At 42.9% G+C, this 25,730-nt stretch overlaps 1 protein-coding gene across 1 annotated transcript in view; it reads right to left on the bottom strand.

Moving 5' to 3' along the window:
• The window catches only part of LOC144781362 (cholesterol 24-hydroxylase-like), a 272,481-nt gene that overhangs the window by 29,479 nt on the left and 217,272 nt on the right, over nt 1-25,730 (bottom strand). Inside the window, exon 14 of the mRNA XM_078660153.1 lies at nt 10,758-10,824. Coding sequence (XP_078516279.1) covers nt 10,758-10,824 — 67 coding nt within the window. The remainder of the gene's footprint in view (nt 1-10,757; nt 10,825-25,730) is intronic.

Raw genomic sequence — 25,730 nt, 5'->3', positions numbered from 1 at the left:
ATACTGAAACTAAGCTACACCTCACTTAATTCTTCCCTTGTACTAGACCTAGGTTAGGTACACCGGGGTAGGCGTATTTTAGAAGTACCAGTTGAGTACTTTTAGTCTTTATTTATTAATGTACGTATTCTATGTATTTCATGGCTTAGAAACCATATCATGCTTTTACAGTATTATTTTATAATACTCTTCGTACTGTACGCATTGTACTTTGCAACCAGTATTACGATTGTAACAGTTCATTTCCTCTGCATGAGAAAGAAGACTGTTCAATAAATACTTTTTATTGAAAACGCCAGTCTCTCTATTTCGCTGCACCCCTGGTGAAACGAAGCATGCACGATTGACTGAGTGAAATAACTATCTATTGTTTCCGCGACTCTGGAGATACATTTCTTATTCTTGGGAAACAAAGTTGTCATGTTTATGCTGTTGTCAGAAACTAATCCATTTTTGTGCATTTGAAAAAGTTTCTAGTGACCTCTGAGCTAGCTGGCACTCACAATTAAGTCTAGTATATTCGGTAGAGAACTTGTCGACTTCAGTCCTAAGTCTAAACTACAGGCTACACTATTCCAATGCGCAGAGCCTATTGGGAATATAGGAACTACACTACAGCGTTAGAAATAAATATTTCAAACTTGCACATGTCTTCTTTTACTCCCTGTTTTGGACTGGTATGAGACTATAACGAAAGAGTGTTCATGTGGTCCACATTGCCTGAGGCTACCCAAGTTCCATGTTCTGGGTTGTCTAATCATTGACATTTTGGAAGAGCCAATGAGACACTGATGCTAGTCTGGCAGGGGAGGTTGGGTACTAAGGTGAGTTTTGACACACCCTAATTCACTGAGGTCCCAAGTCTCTGGGCACAGTTCTGTGTAGGAGCAGAATCCCTGCAACAGAGGTATGGTGAAACAAGTGAATAGAATGCTAAGGTGTGTGTTTTGACATCTAGGGAGTGGTCTGATGCGTTGCCCCTTGTGTTGACGAGTCTTTGCAGTATTACTGATACAAGGGCAGGATTATCACCCCATGAGATAATCATGGGCAAAGCCATGAGATTGTCAGCTATGCCTGTAAATGCACTTGTAAACATTCCAGATAACATGGTTCTTGATTACTGCAAAGGACTGCTGATGTGGTACTTTCTGTGTCTCATCAGGTTGGAGAGACTATTGCCCTGCCTCATCAGGAGCAGTGCCATGACATCAGTCCCTGCGACTTGGTTACGGTGAAGAAGCACATGCCCAAGATGTGTTTGGAGCCTTGGTGATGAGGACCTTACAAAGTAATCTTGGTCACTACAACAGCTGTGAAGTGCAGAGGTCTCCCCAACTGGGTGCACGCTGTCCATATTTGCAGAGTCCCATTTCTCCTTGATGATGTAACAGTACCTCTCCCTGAAGTGCAGGTAGTTGCAGTGAGACAAAGGGAGCAGGTTAGTCAAGCTGTTGGGGACCAGCAAGATTCTGGGACAGCACATGTTTGGCCTGTGAGGGGTCTGAATGGGTCAACAGTTAAAGTCAGAACAAGCAGGTCATATCTGGTAGTACTGACTGCACCAGAATCATACCATGGTGAAGGGCCTAGTGCTGCAGTAACACAAGTAGTGCCTGGAGACCAATACCAAAAAGGGCAAGAGGGAAAGAAACAAGGTTTCTCATTTTTGTGTGTTAATGCATGAGTGTGTGTGCCGGAGTATGACATTGGATGTATGTTGTGAGTAATGAATGAATAAATGGGACCTGTTTTTCTTCAGTTTTTCTTCCTTGTTTTTGTAATCACCAATGTATGACAGCTTAATATGATATATTCATTTTCTACCAAGTATATATAAAAAACTAAAGAATAAAGCAATGCTTATATCAATTTTTGTGACTCAAAGAGCATGATTATTTTGGCATGTGTAGAGTGGGTTTAAATATTAATTGATGTATAGCATAGTGTAATTATATGGGTAGAGGTTTCTTTTTCTGTAGTCTGAATTTATATCCCCTGTTCCTCTACCTGGAACTGACTCCAGGGGTCCCCTTGTTCTTGAGTAGTTGTTCTTGTATATTTAGTGCCTGAAGCTCACCCACTCGTCTGAGAAATGTGATGGCGATAAGGAAGGCTACTTTCCATGTGAGAAATTGTAGTTCACATTTGTTCAATGGCTCAAAAGGTGGACCCATGAGTCTTGTAAGAACTAAGTTTAGGTTCCACACCGGAGAATGTGGAAGTCTAGGAGGAATGATTCTTTTAAGTCCTTCCATAAAAGCTTTAATAGCTGGCACTCTAAACAGAGACAAGTGCTGTCTATTTTGCATGTATGCCACTACTGCAGCAAGATGTAGTTGTATAGATGTATACGCTTAATTAGAACGCTGCAGGTATAAAAGATAACAAATGATGTTTTGTATAGAAGCTTCTAGTGGATTGATTGATTGTTGTTACAGTAAACTACAAAACGCTTCCACTTTGCTGCTTAGCATGCTCCTGTGGTAGGGCGTCTAGCCTCTTTGATGACATTCATGCTGTCTGGCAAAGCTTAAGGTAGCCAAACTCTATGAGTTCAGGTGCCAGATCGCATGGTTGAGATGACTGGGATCTGATCTCTTATCTCTCCATGGTTCTGAGTGTGAAACCTGGGGGAAAGGTATAGTTTTTGGTGAGGAACTACTGATAGTTCCAACAGGGTTGTGAACCACGTTTGTCGGGCCATGTGGGAGCAACTAGGATCAGTGACAAGGAGTGCTGTTTGAATGTCTGAACCACTAATCGAATTAGCGGGAGAGGTGGAAAAGCGTAAGCAAATCTTCCTGACCAACTCTTCCATAGCGCATTGCCTTTGGACAATGGGTGTGGGTACCTGGACGCGATTTTACATTTAGGTGTGTGGCAAAAAGATCTATTTCTGGGTAGCCCCACATTTGGAAGAATGGGAGAAGGACTTGAGGATGTAGTTCCCATTTGTGGATCTGCTGTCGCTGACAACAGAGCAGAGCTGCAATCTGGTTGTTTACTCCTGGGAGGTGTTCTGCAAGGAGATATATCTTTTGAGGTATGGCCCATCTCCAAATGCTTTGAGCTAGTTGTGAAAGCTGTAAAGAGTGCGTCGCCCCCTGTTTTTGTATGTAGTACATTGTGGTCATGTTGTATGTACGAACGAAGACAGATTTGCCTACTAGATGCAGTTGAAAGGTTTTCAATGCTAGAAAAATTGCTAGTAGTTCTAGGTGATTTATGTGGAGTTGTTTTTGTTGTGCAGTCCACATGCCCTGAATGTTAAGTTTTTGAAGATGTGCTCCCCAACCAGTGAGCGATACGTCTGCTGTTAGCACTATCTGTGGAACCAGGTCGACGAATGGCCGCCCTTGGAAAGGTTTTGTATGTTCCACCACCGCAGAGAGCAATGGGCATGGCGGTCCACCAACACTAGATCAGTCAGCTGACCTTGAGCCTGGTTCCACTGACCTGCTAAACATTCCTGTAGGGGACGCATTTGAAGTCTTGCATTAGGGACTATTAGAATGCAAGAAGCCATCATTCTAATCAATTGCATAAACACTCTGGCTGGTAATGGATGTTGAGGTTAAAATTGTGATATTATATTTTTCATGTTGCGTATCTTGACTGGGTTGGGGTATGCTAGAGCTTTTCAAGTATCTATTATGGCTCCTGGATACGCTTGTGTGTGGGATAGTTGGAGGTGAGACTTGGTATGGTTTACAGTGAATCCCAAATCGTGAAGTAGCTGAACTGTTTTCAGGGTGCGGCGAGTCATTTAGATATAGAGAAAACGTGAATGTTCGGTCTTCTTAAATGAGCTGCGCCTACTGCCAGACACTTGGTGAAGCCTCTGGGTGTTGTAATTACACCAAATGGGAGAACTTTGAATTGATATGTTATTTTATGTGAGCCGGGTGAATGGGGATATGGAAATAGGCGTCCTTTAAGTCCAGAGTGGATAGAAAGTTGCCTTGCTGAAGTAGTGGAAGCATTTGTTGGAGTGTGACCATGTGGAAGTGGTCTGACTGAATGTAGAGGTTTAGCTGTCTGAGATCTAATATGGGCCTGAGAGAGCCATCCTTTATGGGAATTAAGAAATACAGATTGTATACTCCGGTCCCTTGATGAAGAAATGGAACTGGTTCTATAGCCTGTTTTTCTAAGGGAGAGAGAACTTCTTGTTTTAAACGGGTAAAATGTTCAGGTGACATTGTATGTGTTCTTGAGAGAATAGTTGGGGGAGTGCTGGTAAGCTCCAGGCAGTAACCATACTGGATAATTTGTCGTACCCACTTGTTTGAGGTAATGGAGTTCCAGACAGGTAGGAATTGTGAGAGACGTCCCCCGACAGGAGTGGAATGATTGGGGGTAGCGGAAGGAAGTCACTGTTTGTTGGCAGGTGAAGTGTACGTGAAGTTACTGCTACCTCTTCCCCTATTATTGTTTCCCCTATAACCTCCTCTAAAATAACCTCTGGAAGAGGGGGATTGGTTGTTACCCTTGTAAGAGGAGTAGGGATTTTCGGTAGACACCGTCTTTGAACCACCCCTATAAAAGGAGCAGCAAACGGAACCTCTATTAGTTGGTAATTGTAAAGCCCCCATAGACTTTGCGACCTGGGTGTCCTTCTTCATTTTCTAAAGTGAGCTATCGACAGCTGGCCCTAAAAGACGTTCTTTATCAAAAGGCTGGTTTAGTATGGAGGATTGTACCTCCTGTTTAAATTCCAAAATTCTAGACCAAGCATGTCTGCATAATAGCACACTACTATTTACTGCATGTGCTGATGTGTCTGCTGCATCTAGTACACATTCAATGGAAGAATTGGTGATGAGTTTGCCTTCCTGGACAAGGTCATTAGACTTTGCTTTGTACTGATCGGGTTAGTGTTGTATGAGTTTTTCTGACTCAATGTAATGAGCCCTACCATAGCCTGCTAGCAGAGCCTGAGCCTTTGCAATATGCCAATAATTTGCAGCCTGTGTAGCCACTCTCTTACCTGAGGCATCAATGAGCTTGGACTCCTTGTCAGGAGGGGGAGCCTCACCTGTGGTTTGAGAGTTCGCTTTCTTGCGAGTGTTAGGGACTACAAGAGAGTCCAAAGGCAATTGACCTTTGAAGTAAGCAGGATCTTTAGGAGTGGGTTACTATTTCTTATCTACTCTGCGTGTGAGTAATCTTGCCCTAACCGGGGCTTTAAATGCCTCATCTGTGTTCTTTAACATGCCTTTTAGCATTGGTAAAGTGTGAGTAGATCTTTGGGAGTAGGTGAGTTTCTCAAAGAGGAAATACTCTTCCAAAGGCTTTTTATGGAGCTCCACTCGTAATACTGGGCAGCTCTGTTAATGAGCTGAGCGTATCCAATGTTGTCATCAGGTTGGGAGGGTCTAGAAGGATACAGATCAGGGTCGTTGTCTGTATCCGTAACCTTATCATAATTGTCCCAAGGGTCAGTGTCTTGTGGTTTATCCTGATCTTGTGGTATATCCTGCTCTTCATCTATATCCCCATAAACCTCATCCTGTGTGGTAGGTGAAAGTGGAGGTGGTGGTGAATTTGATGGTGAGATAATCAAATTAGGATTAGGAGGAGGAGAGGGAGGTGGAAAGTAAGGGGGGAAGGGTTAGTACCCATGTCCTTTTCTTAAGAGGTATAGGAGAGTCCTCTGAAAGATCAATCTTCCGTTTTTTGGGAAGCGTGGCATGAATGTGACCTGTCTGAGGGTTAATGACAAGTCTTTTCTGCTTTGGATGCAAAGGTGGTTCATCAGACCGAAACTCTTTGGATGGAGTGTCCTTTTCTTGATGTGCCGATTTCGGTGCCAAAAGTTTTCGCTCCGGCGCTCTTGATGTTGAAGGTTTAGGCTGCGAGCTTTTGTGCTTGGTAGGATTTGGCTCCGAGCCTTTTGGTGGTAAAGATTTCAACTCTGATTGTTTTGGTGTGGGACGTTTCATGTCCGAGCCTTTCGGTGCAGAGGATTTCAGCTCTGAACCTCTAGGTGTGGAGGATTTCGGCTCTGAACCTATAGGCGTGGAGGATTTAGGCTCTGAACCTTTAGGTGTGGAGACTTTCGCATCCAAAGTCTTTGGTGTCAAAGGTGCAGTCTTCGGTCCAAGTGGTGTGGTAACCGGTAGATTCTTTGACTTCTGTTTTGGCGCCTAAGGTGTTAGTTCAGCCCCGGAATGGGGCCGGCTCGAGCCTGAGCCGGAAGCCTTGTCTTTATGTTTCTTAGTTGGGCCGGAGGGGGAGCATCAGAAACTTTCGGTTGGTGCAGACCTGAGCCGGAGGTGAAGGGGGTACCAGATCCTTTGTTTTATGTTGACTGGGCACAGGGGTATCCGTACTCACGGTACGCTGATCCGGAGTGATGTGCTGTTCTTCTTCCATGTCGGAGTCTGCTTCAGACACGGAGACCTGTTCTGCCTCACGCCTTCAGCTGGATGTTGGATTACGGGATATTTGCTGAAGATATTCGGTACAGAGCCGCTGTGATGTTGCATCTCATGGCATCGAGCCCGACGATCACGAATTGTCTTTTTCGATGGGAACGATCGATGCGTGTCACAGTCCTTTTCGTTGAGTTCCGGGGATAAGCAGAGGTTGCAGACCTCGTGCAAATCAGTGCATGGAAACTTAGCACGACACCCAAGACATCGTTTGAATAGAGTCCATTCCATTGACTGCTACCGCGGTCGGCATGGTTAGGCCCAAAGGCCCGCCTCGAGTTTCTCGATCGAAGGTTTTCTCAGTTGAAACAATACGTGTCTAATGGGGAACCGCGCTCGATGACAATACCGTCGAGGGTAGAGGATTGTGCGAACAAGAGCACAGCAATACACATCCGAACCCGATGGCCGAAAAAAACAATCTAAGGATGGAGTCGATGCCCATGCACACAATCACCGAAAGGTGGAGTCATTTACCTCGTGACTGGAAAGACTTCTTCGAAGAAAAACAAAGTGCAAACATCCGGACCCAACACTAGATGGCAATCTATACTAAAGCATATGATCTACAGCTCTAATGCCTCAAACATGTATTTACACTAGAAACGAGAGAGATTTATATTATCGTGTGTACTAATGTTTTCGCATTAGCCTTCATAGTGTAGTTCTTAGTCAACTTACAATCATGCATTCAAAGTTACAATACATTTATCAAAAGTACCACATTAATCGAATGATGAATTTATGTCCTTGCATGTGTCACTCATTTTAGTTGTATGGGCCCAAACACTAATAATGTGCACCAATGAATAAGATGCCTAAATCGACTTGAGTATGAGGTTTGGCTATCCAGTTGTTATTCTGTACCTTTACAGTATGGTATTTAGATGAATTTACATTAACGTGGCTTCTAACTTATATGATAAAACCCACTTGACTTTATTGATTCATGGTCCTTCCTGTATAGCCAAATGGGTTACACTGTTAATTATATGTGTTGGACCAAGTGCTAATTCCATTTACCTCTCAGTCACAGAGTATGACCCATAGGATAAACAATGCTAAGAGGGTGGCCCAGCACTGGATCACATTTTTTTCACTCAATGTATTGCCCTTCTCGTTTTTCCTGTTGCCATCGGTTGGCTTGCTTTCTGTCACCTGCTCTCTTCCTGTGGTCTGAATACAACAATCACAGCTTTCCTACTGTCACTGCCACCCGCATCTGTCAGTATTGGACTACTCAAGCTATGTGGCTATAAAGAGCCATTACCATCGAGTAACCAACTTGGAATTCTGTTTTTTGTACTGTTTAATATAGTTAGAACATTTCAAAATGGCTGCTGCATTGGTGTCATCTTGGAATGGTACAATACACAACACAAATTATGTGATTCTAAGAGTGCCATCATGGTGTATCTATATATAACATTGCAGACATCTTCAACATTCTGTTTATTCAGTAAACATACAGGAATTCCTGGGTACAAACTATCAGTGTGGTTGAGGCAGGACCAGAACTGTCCTTGGACATACTGATTGGCCTTTCTTAGACAAGATAGTTGAAAAAAGTAAATTATTTATTTTTACTACCAGGTAGATGTGTTGAGTTCATGATAATTCACCACCCAGCAAAACATGAAAACTTTGTCAACTGACCTAATGTTGGTCAAGGAATGTTGGAAGTGCACCAGCTTTAATTGTGTTGTTCAACCCATCCTTTGGTACAAACATAATGACTTTGGTGTTAACATGGTTAACTTAAAGCCAACATTTGGACAACTATATACTGATCTGCTCAAGGTATTCTAAGAAATCATCATATGGAATACTTACCCTATTACTGCCATACGAAGCAGGGAAGCAGGGTGCTATCTGTGAATGACTGAATGACCAAAATGTATGTCCTGTTGCTTAATCAATCGTATCAGTGCTTTACATACACAATAAAAAAGGGAGGCAGTGAGTAGTGTCTGGAGGAACCCAGTATGTCAATTGTCTATGGGGTTCCTCAATTTGCCCCCGTTTAACTGTGCAGGTATGTCCCAAGAGGAAGGAACATTATCGCGTACGTTCATGGTCCAGTATGCTATCTGCTTTTGTGAAACATGCAGCAGGGGACAACCAATTTATGCACCACAGTTGGCTAACTTATGTGACAAGATAAGGCAAATTATGTAGTATAATGCAGCACATTTTGTCATAGTACTACTTAATTATTTTGTCATTTTTAAGATGGTAAGACAGTCTGTGCAAAGATTTCACCGTATTAGTATGAGTTTAGCACTAAAAACATCAATTGAAAGACGATCTGTCAATCTTGGCGATGGGCCTTTAAGTACATTTTTGATCTGTTTGAGCTATAATTCTTGTTGTTCTTAAAATCTGCAGTTAATGCCGCAGGCGGTGGATTATGTGGCAAATCCATATCTATGCGGAAAATGCCTCAGATTCGCATAATTGTAGCATAAACACGCTGCAATAGGCATTGGATGCTACCTGCTCCCCTCTATGGCGTCAGATGCACAGGGCTGACTCAACATCTCAAAGTACATTACAGCCATACCACAGATTGGTCCCCAGGGTATTTCAGTCCTAGATGATGCCTCAGTGCTCAATCCATCAGCAGTAATGCAGTGCAGCAAAGAAGCCAAACGGCACACATGCCAAATCAAAATGACAAGTGACAAAGAGAAAAGTTTTGCAATGCGTCAGCACAAAGTATTATACACAGGACTATTGTATAATGGACCAGCATCTGAGGCCTAAGTCTGACAAACCAGTAATCTGTGGGATATAGATAACCTGCGCTAGTGTCCTAGCAGTTTGAGAATTAGTCCTAGGGTCATAAGAAATTCATGACATAATGAGCTCTGGCCAATATGAGCACACGTGATCACCCCTGGCAGTCTTACATATTAAGCATAACTGAACACTACCCTGGAAGGTAAGTGAATTGATGATTACATTATTAACAGAACACTGAAATACTTGAGCAGCACCTTAATACAATATATATATATATATATCATTACAGATGTGATAATCACTCAGCTTTGCCAGGTACAATGGAAAATTAAGGTAGCACCCTGCGACAAAATTATATAAATTCTGCCAGGCAGGCAGGTATACTGAGGGTTACTTTACTAAAAGGACCAGAAAATACTTGAGAAGCACCTTAATGAAATAAGTACCCTTGAATGTCTGAAACCCCCGTTGATATGTTTTGGAAGTATTATGGAATATGATGGCAGCAGCCTGATATGTAATGATATCATTAATATTTTATTGTAGAAGCTCTTAACTGGTAAAGGAGCATAGAAATTGTCTTCTAACAATATTTTAAATCTATGTTTCTAATTTATTTTATGAAACATACATTTTTTATATGCAAATGTGTGCTGCACCACAAACATGTTTTACTATAGCAGAAGTATTGGACTATGTTATTACCTCACTTTCAAACCTGCTTGTAAGACATGGGGCCTACTTGCCATTATGCCTTAGTAACCGTGCTATAAAATTTTCCCTTATTTATTTCAGAAGTTGTTGACCCACCGCTCACCATCAAACCCTCTTGGAGAGGACTGGTCTTACAAGATACTCATACTCTATGTTCGCCAGTCAAATATTTCATAGCCATATTTCTCCTAATACGCTACACACAAAAGAAAATCAAGAACAAGCAGTAGCTATAATGGTGCACCTCACTACTACACTATAATACGGGCAAATGGAAGTCTATGACAATGGAGGACCAAGTTATGTGGTAACATTGACAACATTATGCGTCAAGAAATGGCAAATATAAGTGGCACATTCTGTGTCAGTATTGTGTTTCTATTCATATGAGTATTACATTAATATCATCTGGGTAACGGTTTCACTTATTCATTTAATTAGTGCAAGTTACACACGTGAATACAGCAATCAACAACTGAAAGGTGACAAGCTAACAATTGCCAAGAGTCCGCTAACGTGCAGCACCATGAGTGGTCCATTTTCAGTACCTCTTGATCAGTTTGAGCGGCAAATATTTTTTAGTACGTGCAAGTATGGTAAACCCACAATTATGTGGAAAATCGACAGCCACAGACTTACAGAACTGCAATGGTCCCCACTACATGAAATGATGAGTAGCATTAATTACCTGCTGCTTTTATTAGTTACCCAATACTCCTTTAAAAACAAAATCAACAAACTATGCATATTGGAGGGATATCTCCTCTAAACAGTGCCCCAGTCTAATGCTGAGATAATCATACACATGTGGAATACACATTGAATATAGAAGATTGAATCACATATGTATTTTCTCACCTGTGAAAAAACTTGTCCAATGCACGAACGAGGTCCCAAAGAAAAAGGGAAATAAGTGAAGTAGGGCCTATTGAGAAAAACAAGCAATATTTACATTAAGTAGGACGAATACCAGTAAGACAGTGGTAAATACTAGTCAACACGGCCATACTCAACATTCCTAGTGATAGCCACCTGCCAACAGGCAATAGCGGACGACAAGCGCAAAGGGGGGGGAGGGGGATGCATGGGGGAGGGCGTGGTTGACGCAAATAATAATTAAAAAAAATGTTTTACCAGTATCTGTTTCCAGCAGTCCCTGCGACAGCTTCACAGACTCCCTAGCCACTCCCAACACTGCTCTCAAGCATGAGAGCAGCGTGGGGATTTCCTGAGAGGGATGGATTACTGCTTGCTCAGGCACAGGGAGGCTGTGCTGCCTCTTCAACTAGCAATACAGCTGGGTTGAAGAAACCTAAGTGGGCATGTCAGTTTGGCCGGCCAAACTGACATGCACATTTAAAAGTGCACCAACCACTCCTATGCCCACCTCTAAAGGCCCAGCCCCTCGCACACACACAAGCTGGCTTAGCCAGCAGCTGAAAAATAAAACAATAATAAAATATTGTTTTATTTTCCAGCTGATGGCTCTGAACCAGTGGGGCAACGCTTGTCGCCGCTTCCAACAGGTGAGCTGGCTTGCAGGTGACTAAGGTAAGTGTCAGGATGCATTTCTCTCTATGGAATTTCTCTCCTATTTTCGGCAATTTTTCACATTTTCTTTTTTAACAAATCTTATTGAATATAAAGTTATGCAGTATACAGTACAGTAATCAAAGGTAGTGGTCAACGAAGACATCATGTTATACAATTCCGCTTCACAAACAATGAGGTTATTAGATCGCCGAATTTACGTCATTAATAGCTCTCACACAACTTACTGCAAAACGTAATGGCCGCCCCGCCCCCCACCCCCTCACCCTATTTTACAAACCCTTATAGGCAACCCACTGGTGCCACACTTTCTCCCATTTCTTAGGGCAACCCCAACCTTCAGATACTACTTTTTCTGCCGTACAACACCAGTCTAAGTTGGTCTTCCATTGGCCAACCCTGGGTGGCAGGCCAGCCCCCCACGCCCAGGAAATATTTCTTTTGGCCACCATTGCCGCCACCATGAGCCACAGTTAGGTATTTCGGCAATGTCTGCTACCCAATTACACACAGTATATGCCACCTGGGGTCTACACCACCCGAGATACCTTCTCCCAGTAGTGGTGTAATACAGGGCACTCACATAGGATATATAAAAAGGTACCTTTGCTGTCACATCCCCAACTACAGGTGTCTGTTCGTATGCGTTCAAGTTTGTGCATGAGCATGCTCGTGGAGTGGGACCTATGGAGGATCCGCAACTGTACGAGCCTGAATCTTGCCCTGATTGCCACCTCTCTCGGGCTTTGCATAGCTTCCACCCAATTATCATTCTCCAGCAACCCGATATCCGCCTCTCTGAGCACCCCCAAGGAATCGGTGAATTATTAACTATCTTTTTGTATGTTAGGGATAATGCATTTTCAGGCATAGGATCCAATAGAAGCTGGTCTTCCAAGGGACTGTATTCCAGGATATGTTCCACCTCACGGATATGTGAACGGAGTGCGTGCCCCAGCTGCATATGTTTATATCTTTCTGTTTTCACGAGCTGAAGTTCAGACTAAGTTTTCGAACAAAATGATCGCCAGACCCCGCAATACATCCCCCAAATGGGCAATGTCCAGCAATTTCCATTTGCCAAAGCCCTGCAATTTCTGGACCTCCTCTAGCAGATCACTGTCTCATAGTGGAATTCATTTCTTAAATTTATTATCCCACCCCAGGAATCTATTAGCCCCTTAACACGTATCCAGCACTGCTTTAGTATGGGGGTAAATACTTCTCGACACGTTTGTGGTACAGAGCGGCAGGATAACCCCCAGAGCCCATCACTAAATGTTGCACCCGATATGCTGGGTCGTTTCTGTCACCGAAACCCCAGTTATTTATCACCAACAATTGCAACGCCCAATAATATTTCTTGAAGTCGGGCACTGCCACGCTCCCCTCATATACGCCTTGCTGTAATTTAACTAGTACTATTCCCGCGCCATCCCTCCGACAGCAGCTTCCTCAGTTCGCTCTCGACCTCTTTAAAGAATCCATCGGGTATACAATATTTAGTGTTTTGTAGTATGTATACCATATGCGGTAACAAAATCATTTTGAAAAGGACGGCGCTCCCCATCAGGGATACTGGCAACGTCCTCCAGTGCACCATGTCTCTTCTCAGGCGTTCAAGTTGTGGTAACAAATTTCGGGCCATGAATTCTGCCTCAGCTTTGCTTACTCCAATGCCCAAATATTTAAAGTGGTCATGTACTTGAAGCTGGATCCCCTCGGGGGGAATGGGTGGTGGGCCGTCGAAGAGCATAAATAGAAGAAACTTATGCCACTTGATTCCATAACCAGAATATATGAAATATTTCCAGGAGTGGGGCCTGGTCATGTACAGGAGGACATCATCGGCATACACGTAGATTAACTCCTGCCATTGCCCACCTCCATTAATGCCAGAGGCCACCGGGTCTGCCCGCACCCACACCTCAAGAGGCTCCAGAGCCAACGCGAATAGCACTGGGGACAGTGGGCATCCCTGCCTCATCCCCCTGTGCAAGGTGAAGGAGCGGGAGACAAAACCATTCACAAGTACTCTGGCTGACGGGCAGCTATAAAGTAGCCTGATCCAGGATTGAAATCGGGGGCCAAACATAAATCTGTCTAAGACAGCTAAATGGTAGTGCCACTCGATGCTGTTGAATGCCATGAGCGCGTCGGAGGACAAAAGCGATGCGTCTTCAGCTGGTCGGGACGCAGTCAGGTGCATCACGTCATACAAACAATGTAAGTTTAATCTGGTGCTCCGGTGTGGCATAAAGCAGGACTTATCATGGTGTATTAATGATGCGATCACTCCTGTAAGGCGATTCACCAAAACCTTAGCAAGGACATTGACTTCCATATTCAGTAAAGATATGGGCCGGTAGAAGCTGCAGTGGTTTGTGGGCTTACCAGCCTAAGGTATAACCACAATGGTGGCTGCGCACTATATATGTATGTCTATGTCTATTGTGTGTCTTTTTTAGTGTTTCTTTCCACAGGGTCCATGAACCTCATTTTGGGTTCTTTTTACCCTCATATAATTAGGAAACCAATGCTTTTCCTTGTTCCTGGACGTCCAACTGTGATGTTTATTATGTTTTTTACTCCACAGGTTCTTCTAAACGCCAATTGGGCGCAACAGAGCTTATCCACTATTAACATTGATAGGTACATTTCACCTAGTTTGTACTTTTGGTACAATACACTTTAACATTCTACATCCATGTGAGTAAGGTGAGGATAACGTGCATATCCTCGTCCTGAAGGAGTCGTTGTACTCCGAAACATGTCGACGTTTTTAAAGGTTGATATACCCTAATACGTATATCTGTCAACCTCACCTTGCACTTTTTAACAATACCAGCCGAGGACATAATAAATAATTTTTTCCTATGAGCCAGGTATTTTTTTTAAACCTTCACTTTTTCACCTCACCTCACTACTCACAGTTCTTCCCCAAAACACACACCTACACATAGTTCACTATCAAGTGCTCCTACGTATCCGTGAGTCGTAGCACGCCGCATCCCGTAGAGGGGTGCGAAGGCCCCGATGATGAAGCATGACACCAAGGGGCCTGTTGGTGTGTGAGGGGCATTTAAACAACACTGTGTGCTCCCCATCACTTTAGGGATCACTACCACTTTCTGAGTGGATTCTATTTTGTTTAAACGTATTACCAAGTGAGACCGAATCCACTTGCCTCTCTCCCTCCCTCCTTTTGTTACATTTATGCGCATTGGTAAACAGCCCGCCTTCCTGGCCTCTACAAGCATAGATAGGACATATGACGCCAAAACGCTCGTCATGTTCTTGAATAGTTCCACTGGTAGATATTCGGCCCTGGGGTCTTCCCGGACTGTAAATCTTGGATTGCCCGTTCAATTTCCTCGATCATAAAATCTTTGTCCATGCTTTCCCTAGCTTTACTGGACAGTGTAGGTAGCTGGACATCCACCAGCAGTTCTCGGCATTCAGTCTCCATTCTAAGTTGTCACATTTTCGAGATATTATTGCATGGCAGCGACAGGCATAAGAAACTAACTCTACAAATAACTGAAGATTTTCGGACACGTTATTTCTCCACATAAATCAAACAATGATTAAAGTCATAAAATATGCATCCCTGCTCCCATTTCTGTTGTTCCTTGAAAACAAAGTTCTCACTGTACCCACTTCCTTCACTCTGATCTCTCTGCCTCTCTCCACTCCATCTCATTATTATTTTTGATAATCCTACTTCAATTAAGAACTGAATTAGTAATGGAAGTGTGCACGCTTTCAGACTTTTCTATGCACACAGTTAAAGTATTAAGTAGAGCTTTCAAAAACAATATAATTTGTGCATGGATTTTTTTTTTGTAATAATAAACTAGACAGTTTAGTACAACAGAATCAAGTTCAAGTACATCTCATACATAAAATACAATGGTTTGTATGAATGGCAAAAGGCAAAAGGCAGACAGGGAGCCAACACGTCTTCATGGTGGTGCAGTCAAAAATAATGTGATAAAATCACATTTAAACGTAGGTTGCTTTTACCTAAGAACTGCCTGAGCTAAATGAACGTTCTTAAGTTCGTATTAGTAGTTTGTGTAAACTAAAGAAGAATCATAGCACGTTTATTGTCATAATGTTGAAAAACACTTTAAACAAGCATTTGCAATGCAATTGGTCTCGCCTTTGGGACCTTATATGTTGTGCAGCACATTAGCCCGGGTGCTGAAACATCTACTGTTCTTAACATGGAGGGAAAGTAAGCACCATACTGTGTGACACACCAGGCATGGGAACACATGAAGAGAAATATTGCCTTTCCGCTGGAAATTGTATAGTCCAAAGCTCTGTATTTAAAATAAAATCAGGGTCTTCGGTGGTCATATCACTGAAAATACAAGATATGAAAAAATATTATGGTCTACAGATGCTCCTGGAAGACAATTTCTATGGACTGGTATCTAGAGAATGCTAAAGTGATTCTGGTATTTTACTGACCTCTGCTGGTCGTTTTCTATCAAGACAGTTAAATAGAGGCAGTAGAACAGAAAAAAAGTTCCTAAGTGGAAGCAGACAAGTCCTGGGGCTGATCTCCAGAGCTCACAAAGTACATACACATATAAGTATATAATAAGTATATACTAAAGTATATACAAGAGGTCTCGAATGCTCGACCTAAAAAGGATTATAGTATATAATCAGTCAACCATCAACAAAGTAGGAAAGACTGTATTTGGGAGACTGAGTAGGTTTATTAATATACTGTTATGCATGGCTTATATGTGAAGTCTCTTATCATTTTTACCAGAATCTAAATGTGGTAATTCACTGCTATGGCGTAACAGTTGATAAAACAAACTCGTTCTTCAAGGCCTTCCAGGCCAGGCTCATAGAGCTCTCTGAGATCCTGTTAGCATAGCACTGCTTGGATGCTTTGACTAAAAGCAGGAAACTGTGCTGTAGGAAAAGGGAGGAAGACAGGGAAGGTGGTGGGTGTTGATTAAGGGTGGCATGGAAGGTATTTCCGGATTTGCTACTTAATATGTAAATCTCTTCATGGGATGGTTTGAGGGATATCATGTCTAGATAGCCAGGTGCAACAAAATTCACAGAGCTCATTCCATATTAGGGCACATATTTAGATGATGTGGTTATGCTAATGATGAACATGTCAAGTCTGTGACAGGAGGTATTTTGATGCGTACATAATAAAACTTTCAATGTGACAGTTACAAAGCACTAGAGTAACCTAGTATAGAAATCCTTAATGTGATTATATGTTGTGGATGGAGGTATAGCAAGCAGATTCACCATAAGCCCACATCTAGTAGTTGACTGCTAAATGCAACGAGTACACAGCACAGCACTCCGAATATCTCCATCCCTTTAGGAGAAATGACACGTTTGGTATGAAACTGTAGTCAGGATTCGTTTTGCAAAATATAAATACTTTCTAGACAGAGGATAGCCTCCCACTACTATTAAAAAAGATAAATACAAAATTACCAAAATCACTAAGAAGTCTCTTTTAATTACAAACAAACAAACAAATAAAATAAAAGCAGGTTGGCGTATGTCACGCCATATGAAAGCTACAGTTGCAATAGTTATAAAATATTACTAAAACAGTGTAATACTCTGTCTTTATATAATACTTTGATGGTAATTATCACAATCAAACATCTTACTACACATCAAAGAGAGTACACCATTCTAAGCCAAACTCAAAACAGCAGATATTAACACTAAAAGGCTGGAGGAATTCTCCAAAGGGTTCAACAAATGTGCTAACTGTAAAACGTGTATTTATATCACGAATAAAATTACAGAATTTAAATATATTTTGAAGACTAGTTCCCATATGTTGACCAGATTTTCAGAACAAAAAATTGGGACAGCCACTGAAATAGAAATAAGACTAAATGTTGGTGCTGGTCCGTGCAATGTCAAGATTTAGTCCTATTTCTATGCCAATGGCTGTGTCTGGACAAGGTTAAACCTCTCTGAAGAGCTATAATGATAGCGACACAGGAGTTGCTTTTATTCATTCCAGTGTCGCTTGTATGTTAATATACCAAGCCAAAGCTGTAATTCTGTGCCTAGAGTGTTAAAAAGGGTTTTGTCATTGTACAGTTCAGCATGGATGGCACTGCGCTAATCCTATGCCAAAAGACTTTGCTAGGAAAAACAGACATTTGAGGTGAGCAGATTCAGAGTGTCTCTGGTGTTGTAGGATGCTATATGCAATAGCTGCTCTCCACCTAAACTAGGAAACTACCCAGAGTTCTCTGCTTATTGTCTCTCTCTCTAGCTCTCTCTCTCACTCAACTCATGGTCACCAGTTATAGTGAGGACCTAGTTTCAATAGGAAGAGCTATTTTTTAAAAACTAGTATGACTGTCACTTCAGTTGCGGTCTTGAAAGTTTTGCGGTGATGCATCAAGCGAGGGTTGAGAAAAGGGGGGGGTTCCAAATACTTGTTTTCCCCATGTTAATGTCAATAGGAACTTTAGACACGGCAACAGCCTGAACTGCTGAACGTATTTACACCAAATTTGGAGAAAGGTAGATATTGGTCCAGGGAAGGGAATTTTTGTTATTTCGAGTGAATCCGTTCAGTAGTTGTGGCGTTATTACAATACATCTTCAATTGTATATAAAGGGACGCGGAAGATCCATGTCTCCTCCCGATCTAGTGCTGAGATCTTATTGGCTGTCAACGCTTCAAACAGGTAGTGTTTGCAACCATCTTGGGACTCGACTTGAGCGGAGTCCCACAAACTCCGCTCAAGAGAAAGGGTAGGAATACCCTGACCCCCCCCAGGCCTCTTGTTGAGGGGTTAAGGGTGGGGAGGCAGGTCCCACTGGGAGAATACAAGGTCAAAAGTGCATTTTCTTTGTTTAATTTTTGGCAGGAGGCACGTTGGATCTGTGGCTCCTGCTGCAAACAACATTACTGCACTTATTAATAGGCCCCCAGGTGGGCCAGGTCCGGGGGGCATGCAGAAAATAAAGGAAGGGGGGTTGCAAGGGTTCACCTCCTTGGGGCTTATGCTCTGGTAAACGGGGGGCTCTAGCACAACCCCCCAGACCCCCCACACCCGGCATGGGGGACCATCACCTCCTCAGGGCTGTGTATTGTAATGGGGGCCTCATGGACTAAGGTTTTTTCACTTTTATTTCCTAACTATAATGTCCCCATAACCTTTATTTTTTTTCAGTGATTTTCTATGGTTTTTTCAATGCTTTTCCTAACTCGAACATCCCTGTAACCTGGGTGTGTGAGTGAGTGTGTGTACATTGGTGTGTGTGTGTGGTGGGTGTGTGAGTGCATGTGTGACTGGCTGTGTGGGTCTATGAGTGGGTGTGTGAGTGGCTGTGTGGGTGTAGGAGTTGGTGTGTGAGTGGCTGTATGGCTATGTGAGTGGTTGTGTGGACTGTACGTTGTTGTGTGGAGTGTAACTGGGTGTGGGAGTAGATGTGTAAGTGGGTGTGTGGCTCTGTGAGAGGGTGTGAGTGGGTGTGTGGGTCTGGGAGTGGGTGTGAGTGGTTTTGATGGTTTGTGAGTGGGTGTGTGAGTGGGTGTGTATGCAAGTGTGTGCGTGGATGTATGAGTGGTTGTGTGTGTGTGTGTGTAAGTGGGTGTGTTAGCGAGTGTGTGAGTTGGCGTGTGGGTCTGTGAGTGAGCATATTCTTTTTTTATTGGGTCTGGATATTTGGATCCAAATCCACCTGAATCGGAGTCTTGTCTTTAAAAAAAATATGAATGCTGTGTCATTTATGAAAAGAATTAATTAATTGAAATAATTGCCATGGAAGTGCAAGGCTACACTTTTCCTGTAGGGACCACCTTTTTGATAATAAGAATTAGGTCAGGCAGCACAGTAGGAGACTCTTTTTAACAAAACTCTGTCTCTGGTGTAATGAGAAGGACAGTGTGAACATGAGCCTTCACAATGCAGTGATAATGTGCTTGCTCACCCGACCGTCTCTCAAAACCAGTAGATTGATTTATTTTAGTGATAAGTCCTGAGACGCCAGGACAGTCTTAAAAAAACCTAAGATTCAAGTCCATTCAGATGACACTGAAAGAAAGCTACACAACTCTAGAAGAAGAGATAGAGTACCCATATTCTAACAAAAAGAAGCCAAATGTATTGCCAAATTAGGATTGGTCAATATTGGCATTATCATGATACATACTGCATTACTATTTAGGACTCAGCTAATTAAAACTCTGATAAATCCCTTAGTATTACAAAGAGAGGTAACTATCAAATAAGTATGTGATTTTATAACATCTTCTTAGTGAGGGATGAAAACAAGAAGTTATAATTAGGGCTCCCGGGTTTATGGTAGTTATTGTTTTACCTTTTCCGTCTGTATTCATCCATATTTATTTTTTGGTACTTTTATCTGTACCTTTCCACATTTATTTTTGTCATAAACAAAAAAAGACACTGCAGCTAGTAATTGTCCACATTTATTTAAATTGAGATGCATACTTTGTCAGCTGAATCCATAGTGGGAAAGAATAAGCAGCCTGGCAAACTGTCATTTTTATGAAGGATAAGTCCGACCACTGGAATATAGTGGACAATCACAGGTGTCTTCCCTTCCCAGTCAAGACACTTGATAGTAATATCTCCATCAGAAACTGGGTTAAAGGATAAGATACAGGAGACGCTGGTTTGAAATGGCAACTACCACAGCTTGGGACCTTCACAGAACTACTGCTGGCTAATATTGACAAAGCAAGAATAATGTGCATTGTAATTAGGAAACATTTCTTCAATAACAAATGTATGGAATTTAAGACACCTGGTCATACTGGGCTTTTATTGTGTGTACAGAGATCATAATTTGTTTACTTTTATGCATGGTATATTATTCTTTTTCTACAATGGGGTAATTTAGCACTGTGTGAAAGCTTACTTTGTCTACAAGGGCAACAGAATAGCTCAAGGCATCAGGCACATTTTACCATGGTACTCTTTCCTTATTTACTTGTTAAAAAGATAAAAGAATGCAGGCTCATCAAAAAAACAGAGCTGGAAGTGAGACAGTGTCACATTTTACTGGCATCTCAACAGCACATGGAGCCACCCCAGCCTACAACCCATGGCTACACAGCCTGCTTCTGGCCAAGGTCCGTAAAGTAGCGCTACCCATTCTGTTCTACTGATGTCGCCACACTATTTCCTCCCTCATACAACAAAAGGTTACTGGGGCTGGGGCTGCAGCCAATCTCCTGGGGTGTTTTCACACCTCCTAATGGACATTGGCTTCTTGCACTGATCCAACAATTTACCTTGCATGAGCACCACAGTGAGGAGTGCTGGAGGGTCTCTGCAGACACTGCACTCCCAGCTTTTCTTATTCACTCCCTCTCAAGAGCAGCCGTTTGAAGGCAGTAGTTTCAGATTTCTATCGCAGCCCACAGATTTTATAGTGCTACACAGGGGCAGCAGGAGCATTTGTTTTGTCAGTATTTTCCAGTTTCTATATATAAATACAGACGAAAAACAAAATGTTTTCGGTCTGTATTGATATGTAAAAATGAGTTTAAACAGAAAACCAGGAGCCTTCGTTATAATACATCCGAGATCTTCATGACAATTATTTGAATACTGCATTTAACTGAACATTACTGAATCTATATCAATGGTATTGAAGAAAGTGCACCAACAATTTTAATCATTCCACCACAAATGTACCTCCCGTCTACCTCAAAATGGACAACAGTCTCATATTCTTTATGGGTAACACATGGTGTTACTCATTCACTATGGCTCTGAACCTGAAGCTTAAGCACATCATCATGAATAATATGGCAAGCAACTAATGTCACTGTCACCTAAAACCCTATATAAATATGTTTGTACAGTTCAATGCTACCCGTGGTTGTTATACAATTTTAATCACTCTAACGTACAAAATATTGGTTACATCCACCAACAAGACCCTTTTTGCTCATGTTGTGCTTGTTATATATAAATAATATAAATATGATGATGCTCCTTCGCCACAGGAGGCCAACTGCTTCGTACTACTTAACTTGTTCTTTTTCTTGACTATGAGGATGACTACATCTATTTCTGATTATAATAAGTTTCCTGTTCTTTTTAACATCACTACTACCCTTTCACCTTTTCTATCCAGGCGTATCAGAGTTGTTTTGAATTCACCCCAAGCACTGCCTACTATACTGTCAGAGGGTCAGAGGCTGCAGTCCTGTAACGGACTTTTCCTCTTCAATGCAGGACTGGGCTGGCCCCTTTAATTCATGCCTCGCCTATGAGGCGGCCTGCCCCGCCTCTGTGACGGGGGCCCCGGTGCTCCAATCAGAGGCGACTTCGCAACATAGAAGGGCGGATCAGGAAGACGCCGGCGCGCTGGTGTGGAGGACGGCTACAGCCACGGACGGAAGCGATGCGGAGGAGAACGCGGACACTGCAGAGCGAGAGGAAGTCGGAATTCCAGAGGCTGCGTCAAGAAGAAGCTCGGAGGTCCCGAGTACTCAAGAGGAACCGGAGGTCAACCCCGAGCAAGGACCACCGCGAGGACAGGAGCTGGGGAAGCCAGGAGGCCAACGACACCGCCTACCGCCCAGCCACGCGCAGGAGGACGCGTGGCTACCACAGGTGCGTAACCGCTTGCGTAACCTGCTCAGTTTCAAGCGGGGAGGGACCGGGTAGGAAGGAGTCGGGTGGTCCGTAGGAGGTATCTGATTCACTGCACGCTCGGGTCTCTTGAGCCTTGGTGGTGGTATCTATAAATACACGAAACATACTCCCTCACTTCCCAAACCCCAATTCATCTGTTTATAAGTGCTGTGCACTAACAGCCACGTTTGTTTCTTTTGTGCTTTTCGGTGGGTGAGCTGGACAACGAACGTCAGAATCCAGGGAGGAGCTAAAGAGAAACCGAAGCCCCAGGATTATCCTAGAGTAGCTGCTATCTACCCTTTCTTTTTGTGTTTCCTGGAGAGACCTGTTGAACTCTTGTAACTTGAATAAACCCCTTGCCCATATACTTGCCTTGGCTCTGTCCATTCTTGTACCAAAAGGTTACAAGTGGCGAGCCAGATAGGAGTTATTCATCTGCACAGATGGAGGCCATAATCACCAAAATGTCGGAGGGGCAGGCCAAGCTTGAATGGGCTGTAGGACAGTCAAGTGAATGAGCAGACAATGACAGGGCCGCGTTTACAGCCGCTATGCAACAACAAGCGGACCACATCACCAAGCTCACAGGAGGTAGGGGTTCTTCCTGAATTACCCGAAGCTTTGATAATAGGGACCGACAATAAATGCTTCCCCACCTTGATGGAAGAGGCATTGGCGAAGAATAAGTCCACCAAGGCCGTTCCCGGACTACTGACCACAGAACCCTGGGCAAATGACTCCAATTTCCGGGCAGCCCAATTAAATGATGCCTCCTTATCCTCGGCCTGGCAAAGCGCCCAAGAAGCGCTGGGGCAAGGTACCACGTACCCCTGTTTTTTTAAACAGAACGGACTTTTGTACAGGGTAGGCAGCAATACAGCTACTCCTCAGTTGCTTGTACCAGCAGAGTTTCGTGAGCAAGTTATGTTGTGATGTATTCCTATAGGTTCTGAATCGATCCCCCTATTCCTGACCCTATTCTGGTTAAACAAACCAACAAGTTAACTAGCAGTCAGCCCATGAGGCAGAAAACCCCCATGATGCAGATACCGTTATCTGACGCAGTCACACTACGGCACAGGAACGTGTTATCTGATTAGGTCATAACGCTTGCGATCTAATTAGACAAGCGATATTCCTCCAGCCCCTGATAAGGCATACGGAGTTCTCATAACAAATCAAACCTATGACAACCTGGGCAAAACCCTGCGGCCATTGTTTTGATTTCACCGAGAACTTCAGCAAAAGAATGTGCTAACGAGCAAGTCGTATGACATCCTTATTGACGTATCTATGTCCATCCTTACGTCAATCTCGACACCTTAAAGGTATAAATATTACCGATATTGCCCTATGCAAACACACGGGGTGGTGACGAGACGGAGCAGCCATACTTGCCGAAGCGAAGAGCAGAGCAGACCCTGCTGGCACAGCCCCGCCTTCCTGACGCGCTGAGAACGAGACGCGCTGCTTTCTCCTGCCGAGAAATCCAGCACCGGCGCTTCCGGGTAGCCCTCGCAGGCAGCCTGGAATATCGAGACCAGAGACGAGAGATACCATCCCTCATTCAACCTAGATTCCAGGTACAGAACTGAATAACCCCTCGCAGAGAATTCTTTAGTTATTCACTTGGCAAAAACAAACTTAACTTAAACTGTAACTTTCTATTCACGCCCACGTATTAGGCTTAGGTCAGGTACACGGGGTAGGCGTATTTAGAAACACCAGTTGAGTACGTTTAGTCAAATGTATATGTGTATGTAATATATTTTATTCATTTTAAAACATCTTATGGCTTAGAAACCATATCAATGTTTTTACAGTATTATTTCATACTATTGCTTTTAATGTATGCACTTTACTTAGCTATAAGTATTGCAATAATATCGATCCATTTCTCTTGTATGAGAAAGGAGACTGATCAATAAATAACACCTTTTTATTGAACACGCCCGTCTCTTCCTTTTCTCTACACTCTGATGAGACTAAGAATGCACGTACTGACTGAGTAAAATAAATTGCCTTTTGTTCACACGACTCTCGAGATACACTCTTGATTAGGGGAGAGCAAAGTTGTCATGTTCTATGGTTGTCAGAAACTAAATTCCTTCTTGTCTAATCAGGGAAGTTAATTCCTTCCTGAACATTCGAGAAAGTTTCTAGTGAACTCTGAGCTAGCTGGCAAACCCAAAACTTTAAGTCTAATATCGACAGTAGTAGACCTAGTCAACGTCTGGTCTAGGCCTTTACTATTGAAGGTATTATTCCAATGCGCAGAGCCTATTGGGATAATAGGAACTACACTACATGGCGCCCAACTCGTTTGGAAGGGCGATAAAACTAACGTAAGACATTTAGAGTAACTCAGTCGTGCTTTCTCACTCAGACCCCTTTTCCCATAATACTCCAAAGACGTCTGGAGTGGGTGAAAGGTAATATCCTCCAAAACCTCGCAGGAGGAAACTCCTATGTATGGTACTTGGTTTAGTCAACGTTGAAGGATACACCGTTCCAAAATATTGTGCATCTAATCTTTGTTTCCATAAGAAACCTTATCTGCAAACAAACAAAATAACCTTCTGGACAGTACAATGTCAGACAGTGAAGGAGAAAGAGAGGCAGTCAGATTAGCAGCTGAAATAGCAGCAGCTGATACTGCACTGCAAGAAGCAGACCAGGATATAATACTCATCCCGGTCATCAAAAGGAAATCTATAACCTTAAAACTTATAGAAAATGGACTGACACCGAGAGGTGGCACAGTCATATTCGTAATTGAGGCACACGAATATCGGCAGACAGAGGTATACTATTCATGGATACATTTTAGAGCAGCAAATGCTGTAACAAAGTACTTCCACTATTACAAAATAGAGGAACCTCCTGAAATGTACACTCCTTTCGAGGAGGTGGAAGTACCACTAAATTTCAAGAGCATTTGCTCTTATTTAATGGCGCCCTAAAACACAATAATCACATCACCAGGCTCGGTCCATTAGGTAGACCAGGAGCAACGTGGCCGGTCCTAGCCGGATACACACCACATCCAGACATCAATGAGATGTCTGCAGCAGATCTTTTAGTACAACTAAAACAATTAATAAAAATACATAGACAATTAGTCCAATATGTGATGCGGACTTCAACAATTCAGCCAGCAATTAAAATTCCACAGCTGACCCCTCACCAGGGGAACACAAATAAAATTACACCACAGAACATACAATCCTGCCTAGGTAAAGTACCAGCTAAACGGGAACAGATACCATTCTGGTTAGCACAAAAAATCACCCAAATAGAGGCTGTGTTTCCAGACACCACCCCGTTAGAAAAACACAGGATTCTGACTATCTGTCTTCCAATGGGAATCGTACCACACATTGAGGACTGTGACACTTGGGGTACAGTCTTTGCTTCCATCTACACAAAAACGCACGGTGTTCCATCCATTTCGGTAATACCAGATGTGCTAAAACAAATTCAAGATGAATATGGTCCAGAACCCGCTTTAACTCTTGGTATGAAATTACTAAAAGACTTGAAGCAGGTCTCGGCTATATTATTAGCCAACATAAAGGGAGAAGCAGCAAACGTGGCGATCCGCCAGAGGTTAAAAGAGACAGATATAGCA

This window comes from Lissotriton helveticus, chromosome 9 (assembly GCF_964261635.1).
Source record: "Lissotriton helveticus chromosome 9, aLisHel1.1, whole genome shotgun sequence".
NCBI classification, from domain to species: Eukaryota; Metazoa; Chordata; class Amphibia; order Caudata; family Salamandridae; genus Lissotriton; species Lissotriton helveticus.
Note: the sequence above shows the minus strand (reverse complement) of the source record. Positions and strands in the feature narration are given on the sequence as shown.